The sequence below is a fragment of the Melanerpes formicivorus genome, unplaced genomic scaffold (assembly GCF_026170545.1).
Source record: "Melanerpes formicivorus ecotype bairdi unplaced genomic scaffold, bMelFor1.0.p_v2 SCAF_19, whole genome shotgun sequence".
Lineage (NCBI taxonomy): Eukaryota > Metazoa > Chordata > Aves > Piciformes > Picidae > Melanerpes > Melanerpes formicivorus.
Window position 1 is genome coordinate 11,843,211 of NW_027142371.1, and position 10,455 is coordinate 11,853,665.

Below are 10,455 nucleotides of genomic sequence, written 5' to 3' on the forward strand. Positions count from 1 at the left end.
AAGCATTCAACATCAGAAACCAGAAAACCGAAGTAAACCAACACAAGCAACACCAAATACTCAGCCAGTGAGGGACTCGCTTTGTAACTTGTACTAAACACAGTCAATACTTGGCAAGAGATTATTAGTTTAGTCAAAACTTAAGTTGCCCAAATCCCACACACAGGTCTAGGATCAAGCTGAGGATGTAACAGAAAACCAAGCCAAAGGGATAAGCAAAGTCTTTAAGTGATTTCCTTCCCTGCCATATTTTACACGGGCATCCTTACAGCTAAGCGTGATGCTACAACCCCTTTTAAACACCACTTTCTGCACACAGCATCCTCCAGCAAGTGCCTAAACACACGAGCTAAATACCTACTTAACTCTGAATGTCAGGCATTGACAAGATTTTTGCGTGCTCAGAACTCAGGAGAAACTACAGAAGAAAAAACAAACCCCTGCTGATAACGAGCTGAATGTCCGAAAGCTTTCTCTAAGCATCCTGATCATTCACCTAACTTCACAATACTGCCGCTCCTCCGTCTCCACTTGACTTCAGCAGGGGTTTCGCTTTGACTGCCAGCTAGTTTTAGAGACATGTAGGACAGAGAAAGTGGTTATTCATGTCTTTTATTTATTATAAATACATATAAATATGTTAAGTGACTTTTTTGCTTTATCATCATGAGCAACGACTTTGGAAAACCATCTGAAAAACTTAAACCGAGCTGAGAAACAGGCAAAAAGCAAGCATTAGCATACAATCACAGGTTCCTCTCAGGTCAAGAATGAGCTGATTTCTTTCATTTTTCTTTTCTTAGGGGAAAAAAAAAAAAAAGCGCATCTTATTTGGAAGCATCTTTTTTTTCACCATGAGCACCAAACTTCCCCCCCCCCCCCTCCCATGAGCTGACCATACGGCATTTTCACTGGGATTTGTAGGAGCAGACCAACCCCAGCTGGCCAAAAGGGAGACCCTTCTCTCACAATTCTGAAATATTGCATAGTTTTGCAGCTGGATCTTGCTTCCCCTTCCTCTTTTTAAGCTGTTTTTAACCCAGGTTGGTCACACCAATGAAAACTCACTTAAGCTTCCTTTGCCAGATCTCTCTGCCTCCCTGCTTTTTCCCCCCTTCCTATTACTTAGTTTAAGAACTGCTCAAAAACTTTGTAGCTCAGAACAAGCAGAGAAGCAACATTATGCTGACAGTCTACTAACAGGCTGGGAAGGAAATAACTCTACAGATGAAGTTGCATGTGGGGAAAGTAACTAAAAGTTGAAAGTGGGTGGTTTGGGGGGGGGGGGGTCCACGTAAACTGCCAAATATTTCCAAAGGGAGTGTGGCAGGGAGGAAGGGTACTTAAGAGAAGCAAATAAAAACAAAACAGAAAACCCAGACTTAACTGATGGTAGGAAGCCAGGGCTGATGGTAGTGGAAAGAAAAGTGCACAGAAAAAAATAATAATAAAATAAATGAAATAAACCCCAAAAAAGCCGAAAGAAGCCAGAAGTCAAGGCTTGTCATTACAGTGTTTGCAGAGGGCGGAGGCGGCTCCTGTGAAGGCAGTGCATTTCTCGGGGCAGCCGGGCAAGGCCCCGCCGCCGAAGGGGTACACGGCCGACTGTCCGAAGGGGTTGAGGGTGGCAGGCAGCGGGGTGCTCAGCGTCTGGCCCTGGTTCAGGTAGGCCACCAACCGCCGCATCTCCTCCAGGGCCTGCGCCTGCATGAGGATGTAGTTCTTGGCCAGGAGGAGGGTGGCGATTTTGGAGAGTTTCCTCACCGAGGGGCTGTGGGCGTAGGGGATGACGGAGCGCAGCCCGTCCAGGGCGTCGTTCAGGTCGTGCATCCTCCGCCGCTCCCGCGCGTTGATGCTGAGGCGCAGCGAGCGCTGCTCCTTCGGCTTCTTGCCCAGGGCTCCCCCCTTCAGCTTGCCCTCTCGCTCGAAGGCCGAGCCGCTCTTCACCCCGGCCTCGAAGCCGTCCTCCTCGTCGCCGCTCTGCTCGCCGCTACTCTCCGCCGACTTGCCCAGAGCGCTGGGGTGAAAGTCAGCCCCGCCGCCCCCCGGGTAGGTCCCCCGCGAGCCCTCAGCGCCGCCGCGGACGGCCCCGTAAGCGAAAGCCGACGGGCCGTAGCCCGGGGCCAGTGCCAGGTACGCCTCGCTGCCCAGCGACTTGAGCTCGGCCATCGCCTTAGCGGGGGGATGGAGGCGCCCGCCGCTGAGGAAGACGAGGAGCAGCAAAAAGATGGGGAGGAGGCGGCCCCGCCGCTCCACTCCGCGCTGCGCCCGGGCTGGGGGCGGGCAGTGAGGCGGGCACCGGCCCCGCCGCCCCTTATATCATGGAGAGGGGTCCGCTGGGATTCCCGCACCGCCCAATCAGCGAGGCTGCGGCGAGCGGCGGACAGCGCCCGAGGCGAAGGGCGGGAAGGGGAGCGGGCACAGCGGACGGCTCTTCCCTCCGCGACCCTTCCCTTCTGTGTCCAGCGCTTCCCTCCGTGACCGGCCCCGCGGCTACCCCGCCTGTCGAGGAGACAAGCGGCCCGGCAACAGACGGCCCTCTGTGGGCTCGGAGGGAAATGCTGACTGAGGAGTGACAGGAGGAAAACCAAACTGTGGGAAGGGAATGCAAGCGAGTCACCAGTGCCCTTCTAGAACTTGTGCTGGCTGGGACAAGGCAGCAGAAAGGAAAGTGCCAATATGAGCAGCACAGCACCAGGAGTATCACAGAATCCCAGCACGGGGCGGGGGGTCAGAAGGGACCTCTGGGGATCATCCAGTCCAACTCCCCTGCTAAAACAGGGTCACCTACAGCAGGATGCCCAGGAACACAACGTCCAGGAGGGCTTGGAATCTCCAGGGAAGGAGACTCCACAGCCTCTCTTGGCAGCCTGGTCCAGGGATTCTGGCACCCTCACAGCAAAGAATTTTTCCCTACTGTTCAGTCGGAACTTCCCAGGCACCACAGAGAAGAGCCTGGCCCCTTCCCCTTAACCCATACTGTCCAAGCAGTACCTCCAGAGAAGGAGGTATTACCTCTGCCTCCTCACTGAAGCTGTACCTGGATGCTGGAAGGGTAGAAACAGCTTCTGGCTTGTAGTGTCTGAACTCTGGAAATGTGAGAGCAGGCTCAGCACTGATCTTTGGGGCTATAAAACTGATCACTTCCCTTTCTGAAATTAATGACAACAGGCAATGGTTGAGCTGGTGCTTCAGACTGCTTCTCACCTTAGCCCTTGTTAGCCCCAGAACAAATAATTGATTAGGGAACAGAAATATTCTCTGGGGAGTTTTCTTGTGTCATTCCAAGGGAAAACTGGAGAAGTGAACACTCTTATCCCCAGACATGGGACCATGAACCACTCTTGGTACATGTTGCAATGAGAGGCAAAGGCATGCAAGATCTTGACAGCTGTGGGCATGGCTTGCTGATCAGGCTGTTTTGACTTAGGTGAGGATGACAGAGGAGGCACCTGTTGTGCAGAGAGATTTCCAAGGCAGGAGCCCTGTCTATTTCCATTTTCTTCAGAGATTCACTTTGCTTCTCTATTCTGTGTGCCAGAAAAAGGAATTTGATCCTCGGTGGCTCAGTCCAGCTCTGAGGGGACTCTGTCCTTCCCCATTGTGGGTACCAGTAATTGAATGCTAGGAAACAAATGACTCCACACTGTGGCCTGCAATGTGTGTGAGAAATCATCACTATGGGGAATCCTTGCCAGGACTGGTGGAGTGTCTGACCCATAGAGAATTCTCAAGGAGAATCCAAGGCAGACACTGGCAAAGGTGAGAGCTACATAGAGAAGGATATTCAGGGTACTTTGTCCCACAGTCTTGCACTGAGAAGATAAAGAAGGCCTGATTTTTGATTACAAGAGAAAAAGGTCCCAGTCTCTCTTATTCCTCCCTCCCCTCTGCTTCAAAGTTTCTGGGACTGCTTCAGAGCACTGAGCTTTGGTATAAAGGCAGTACAAAAACATAACAGGCTTTCTCCAAGCATGAGAAGTGCCTGGTCCAGGTCTCTCAAGTGTTTGCTTAGAAAGGATGGGATGAATCCTGTGTACTGACATACAGATGCAAGCAGGTGGATATTGCCTGCAGGCAGAGGGAAGCAGTTGATATTGATGTACCTAGTAGGTTATTTGCTGTAGTAAATAACTTGGGTGTTAAGGTGACACGAGGCTTTTTCCAGGACGTGTTTTGTTTTCATCAGGCCCTCTACAAAGCGTAGTTAGCTTGTCCTCTTCCCATCACCTCTCTTTATGCAGTGCACTAACGTGAAATGACGAGCTTGTCTCTCTTCCTCCTCCACATCAGAGCCGAGAGTGCTGAGATCTGCAGTGACACATGCACCCTCGCCTGTGGTTGCAGAGCTGCTGCCTGGAACGAGGCTGTTCCCCTGCTCTGTGGATGTAGGTCTGGGTGGTTGCATTTCCACGTTTTATAGTAGTGGAGCACATAAAACTAGCAGCTGTCCAAGCCTGGCCATCAGAGTGTGCACAAGGTTTGACCATCATACTTTTCACTGATCTTCTCTTATCTCACCTCCTGTGCCTGAATGTGTTACAATATTGTTATGCCTCTCTTTTTGTTACCCTTATCAGGCTTATCAGACCATGAAGACCGATTACTGGGTTTAGCCACTTAATTGTTTTATGAGAATTGGACCATTTAACTACTCCTGTGACAGCTCAGTGTAGATATTCATGGTGACTTTCAAATACAGGCGAGCACAGCATAACTTGTGCTCATCTCTGCCATCAGTCCCACACTCCAAGTGATAATAGACAAGTGGAGGGAGGTACTAGTATATTATCACTGGCATAAATCATTCCCATGAGAAAGATGTGCAGGGATTGTTAAAAGCAGGATTGTCCCCTGCAAGAAATGATTAACCTTTTGTGTAACATGTTGAGATTGTGCAGTGAGAAGGACTAGAAATATTCTTATGGTTAGGAATTCTGCTTGTAAAGATATGTCACAAGCATTGCTGGCTTTCTAAGTGTGTCATATGCATCTAAAAAGGCTAATGCCAGGAGAAGCAGAGGGCTGCAAATCAGAAGTAAACACTTTTCACACAGGCTCTCTAGTGGTTAGATAAATAGATGAGTTCTTTCAAGGGTTATTTCAACACTGAAAGGCAGCTTGGGAAGTATATCAGCTACAAGGGAACAGAGCAGAAAGATTTGCTGCTTTATAAGCAGTTCCAAAGCATACAGCTGAGAGAAGTAATTTGAATCTGAAATCAAATCAGCCTTTATATGCTACCAAAAAAGGAAAAATAGAATAGAATAGAATAGAATAGAATAGAATAGAATAGAATAGAATAGAATAGACCAGACCAGGTTGGAAGAGACCTTCAAGATCATAGCGTCCAACCTATCAACCAATCCAACCCACCTAATCAATTAAACCATGGCACCAAGCACCCCATCAAGTCTCCTCCTGAACACCTCCAATGATGGTGACTCCACCACCTCCCTGGGCAGCCCATTCCAATGGGAAATCACTCTCTCTGTATAGAATTTCTTCCTAACCTCCAGCCTAAACCTCCCCTGGCACAGCCTGAGACTGTGTCCTCTTGTTCTGGCGCTGGCTGCCTGGGAGAAGAGACCAACCTCCGCCTGGCTACAACCTCCCTTCAGGCAGTTGTAGAGAGTAATGTCATCACCCCTGAGCCTCCTCTTCTCCAGGCTGAGCAACCCCAGCTCCCTCAGCCTCTCCTCATTGGGCTTGTGTTCCAAACCCTTCACCAACTTTGTTGCCCTTCTCTGGACACATTCCAGCAAGTCACAGAGGAGAATTTGTTTTGGAATTCTCCCTTAAATTTCAGCTGTGAATATGCATCTTTGAAAACAGTCAACCTGGTTTCCCACGGAAAACTGAGAAACAGGAACATTTGATTTGGATATGTTGGACTAGAGCAACTCAAAAAAGAAGACAAAAAGAAATAGCAGAAGGGAGTGACTCATGGCAAAACACGGCAGAAAATGAAACCTCTTCCAGGTGCTCTGAGGAAAAACAGACAGATGCAGCAGGAAATAAGTTTATCAGATGGTGGGGAGTATTTTCCAGCATTGAAGTGGGATTTTTTTTTCCTTCTGCTGTTTTACATACTCAAAACTTGGTGTGATTATTTAATGATGAATGGCAGGCTATTATCACTGCAATTATAGCAGTTATTGTAACTGCAAGCTCCTCAAGGCAGGGCTTGCACCTTTACTGAGATTCTTTCAAGACAAACATTGTATAAATAATGGACAACACTAATGGTTTGATTACTGCATTCCCCATGTCTGCCTCCATAACATCAAGGGATTTCTGCTAGAAGGAGCAACACTTGTTGCTGAACTGAATCTGGGGACTGAACCACGAACCTCAGGGACTGCATCACAAACCTCAGGGACTGCACCACGAACCTCAGGGACTGCCAAGGCTGCACTGAGGATCACAGCTCCCAGGTTCAGCTGCAGCTTGGGGACTGCTCTAAAGGCTAAAAACAAAACCATGATTTTGGAGGTTGTAGCACCTGTTGTTACTTGAATTTATTTCTATTATGTATTTACTTGAATTTTATTGACATTAAAAAAAATGGTCTGAAGAGAGAAAAGGATTAAAATGATGACATATTTTCTTCAGCTTTAGTTTGAAAGCCATGTGTCTGAAGCAAGCAATGCACCTTAACACTATCAGTGCCTCCTCTCTGCTAAGGTTAAGGTGCATTGTTTGCTTCAGACACATGGCTTTCAAACTAAAGCTGAAGAAGTCTTGGAGGACTGGGATGAGGCAGGAGTAAGCTACAAGGTACAAATCTTTGCTCAGAGCAACATATTACGTGTAGATAAAAGACTTGAGGGTTTGGGGATCAATCTATTATCGAAATGTATAAGAAAATTAGTTCCAAAGACTGCCACATTTGTTTAAAAACTTTAGTTCACAAAGGGACCAGTTCACAAATGGGTTTTTTTTCCATCAGAAAAGAGGAGGTGGCAACCACAAACCATCTCCATCCCTATCAGTCAGATTTGGATGTTTAAAGTAGAACAAAACATAATCTCTTGAAAAGATCAGAAGCAAGGAAGTTTGAGGGGGACCAACATGCTCTGCGATTACGGTTTGTGCCAGGATGGGGGCTCAGGCAGCCTCTCCTCAGAGCCCGGTGTCCCTCCCGGCTGCGGGGCTGACAGCGCCGGGCTCCAGCCGGGAGTGGTGGCCGCTGTGGCGGTCCCGTGCTGACATCTAGCGACCACCTCCTCCAGAGCCCCCAAGATAATCGGGCACCCACCTCCGCTCCTCTACAATGACGCCGAGGTAGGGAAAGTGCTGAAAATTCCACCCAAAAGCCTAACGAGCACAGTAAGGGCTTATGGTTCTCGGGTTGTAATCCCGCACCCTGCGTGTTGGATACCTGCTCTGTAACTGCACAGAATTCCAGAAGCCCAGCATTGTGATGGTTGGAAGGGACCTCTAGGAATCACTTAGTCCAAACCCTTGCTAAAGCAGGGTCACCCACAGCAGCCTGCCCAGGATCACAATGTCCAGGTGGGTTTGGACTCTCTGCAGAGAAGACTCCACAACCTCTCTGGGCAGCCTGCCCCAGGGCTTCAGCACCCTCAGAGCAAAGAATTTTTTCCTTATGTTCAGATGGAACCTCCTGGATTCCAGTTTGTGCCCATTGCCCCTTGTCCTATCACTGAGGAGAGTCTGTCCCCATCCTCTTGCCCCACACCCTTTAGCTCTTGAGAAAATGCCCTCTGGTGCTGCTCTTCTCCAGTCTAAACAGCCCCAGGTGTCTCAGTGTTTCCTTCTCACAGAGAAGCTCCAATCCTCTCAGCATTTCTAGCTTCCACTGGACTCTCTCCAGTAGTTCCTTGTGCCTCTTGAACTAGGGACGTCAGAACTGAACCCAGTATTCCAGATGTGATCTCACTAAGGACAGAGTGGAGGGGGAGGAGAATCTCCCTCAGTCTGCTGATCATTCACTTCTTAATACATCCCAGGAGACCACTGGCTTTCTCAGCCACAAGGGCACATTGCTGGCTCATGGTGCACTTGTCCACTAGCACTCCCAGCTCCTTCTCTGCACAGCTGCTTTCCAACCCATTCCTTACAGCCCTGTTTCTGGTGGCAGCTGTCCCTGCAGCAAGCCTGTCAGTCTTAGGAAAGTGTTTGAGTATCCAAATGAATGCATGGATCATCTTCTGCTGAGTAGGAATGATGGTAGGACTAGTGGAGTTACTCTGCTGAAAGCTCAACTGGAACTGCTGGAAATCACAGCTGAAAGTAACCTTACTGTGGCCCTTCAGTACTTAAAGGGGCCCTATGTGAAAGCAGGGGACAGACTTTTCAGCAGGGCCTGTTGTGACAGGACAGGAGTGATGGTTTCAACTAAAAGAGGGAGATTTAGACTGGAGAGAAGGAAAAAATGTTTTACTGTGAAGGTGATGAGATGTCTGGTTTGCCCAGAGAGATGGTAGATGGCCCATCCCTGCAATCATTGCAGGTCAAGATGTTTGGGGCTCTGAGCAGCCTGCTCTAGTTGCAGATGTCCCTGCTGACTACAGGAGGGTTGGACTAGATGACCTGTAAAGGTCCCTTCCAACCTAACCCATTCTAGGGTTCTATGAATGCATCTTCCCTTGGATGAAACAGTAGAAAATCATCAAGAACAACCAGGTAGAAAAAGCAGAAGCTCTGGCAATGCTGTGCTGGTTCTGGCTATTTGGGAATGGTGGGTAGGCAGAGGACAGATGTTCAAGGAAGGGAAAAGCAGGCAGAGCTGAGTCTGGCAGGCATAGTCAGGACTAGCTAGAGGTCACAGCTGTCACCTGGAAGCATGACAGGAGCATAAGAACTGGAGCTGCTGAAGTGTTAGTGTTTCTGCTGACTTCTTGTCTGTCACTCGTCTATCACACAGCTGAGGCTTCCCTTTCAAAACCCCCTGAGAGATGCAGGAACATGCTGTTTTTATTTTAGGGAAGGAAGATCTTATGGTGAAGGCACAACACTTGGGAGTTAAGACTTCTGTCCTCAGTCCTACCTGAAGCTCACTCAGGCACTAACAAGGAGTTTGAAGTCTCATCACAAAACCTACCTGAGGAATGAGATGAATTTGTAAAGACTGTGCTTAGGATCCTCCCTGCCATGATGGCTCTACAGATTATGAGCTCAGGGTGATATAGAAGGCAGTGAAAGTTTCCTTTACTCTGAAGAACTACAGACCACCACACTTCCCACGGCTGATAAGAGCAGCACAAAGAGTTTAAGTACAACAGAAAGGTCAATTTTGTGTTGCTCTTCAGACTCAAGTAGTGATGGTCCTCCATCCCTAGGACCTAGTAGGACGCTTTCTGAAGGAGACTTTCATCAGGGAAGGAGCAGATCTTGGTCCACTTTGAAGGTTATTTTGAAGCAGTTTATTGAAAGTAAGAATTTAACAGGGACATGCCTCTGAGATAGGTTTTGCTCTGCTTGTGTCACTCATTCTTTTTCCCCTTCACTAGGTGGCAGCAAGAAGACAGGTATCGGGGTTTGCAGGGTGCCTGGGGTTTGATCCAGTAAGCCGAGAGTTTTCAAACGGTTTCCTCTTTGAACGGATGTCTTTAGCAATCCTCGGACACACACAGCCTCAACAACCAAACCAACCATCACCAAGTCGGTCAGAAGCACTGACAGAGGTGCCTGAATCATCTCTCCTCCAGGCAGGAGAGGAGACACTCAGTGTAACTGCGGGCTTCGCTGCTTGCTTCAGCCTGGAAGGGGAGATTATCTGGTCTGCAGGTCCCTCTGCTGGCAAAGCTTCTCCTTGCAGCAGCCAGGCTTGGAGGCAGCCGCTAACTCCAGCAGAACTCAGAATGGAGCAGCCCTGTGTGAACAGAGGTAGCTGAGGAGGGTAGCGAAACAGACATAGGCCACAATGAGCCTCCGTCCCTTCCAACAGCAGAAAATTCTCTTTCCAATCCATCTCCAGTTTAAGCTTGTAGATAGGCTACTGGCTTAAAAAAATTATTATTTTAAAGTATTTATTTTATAGACTCCCAGTATGGTGGGCACTGGAAGGTACCTCTGGAGATCATTGAGTCCAGCTACCCCCTGCCAAAGCAGGATCACCTAGTACAGACCACATGGGAAAATGTCCAGGCAGGTTTTGGAAGTCCCAGAGAAGGAGACTCCACAACCTCTCTGGGCAGGCTGTGGTCGTATCCTCAAGTTTTAGAGGCAGTAAGGAAGGTGCAGGGAGTTCTTCTGCCAAGTGGGTTTCTAAGAGAACATTTGGTTCTTTTCTCTCTGCATTGGAGCTGTGCATTGGAGAAGGTGAGGCTTGAGAGATCTGTATGTGACAGATGTCTTTGGAGGAAAACTGAAATGGAAAGAAGCTCCAGTGGGGGTTAGGGCCAACAGTGAGTGCAGGGGACACACTAGCTTAGGCTGGATGTAGAAAGCATGATTAGCCATTGGAATGTGCTGCCCAGGGAGGTG

At 48.7% G+C, this 10,455-nt stretch overlaps 1 protein-coding gene across 1 annotated transcript; it reads right to left on the reverse strand.

The window, feature by feature from the left end:
* Positions 1-595: 595 nt before the first annotated feature.
* On the reverse strand, positions 596-2,268 carry BHLHE23 (basic helix-loop-helix family member e23). Its single transcript, XM_068150092.1, has one exon. The coding sequence runs from the start codon at positions 2,167-2,169 to the stop codon at positions 1,495-1,497; it is 675 nt and encodes a 224-aa protein (XP_068006193.1). The 5' UTR covers positions 2,170-2,268; the 3' UTR covers positions 596-1,494.
* Positions 2,269-10,455: the final 8,187 nt, after the last annotated feature.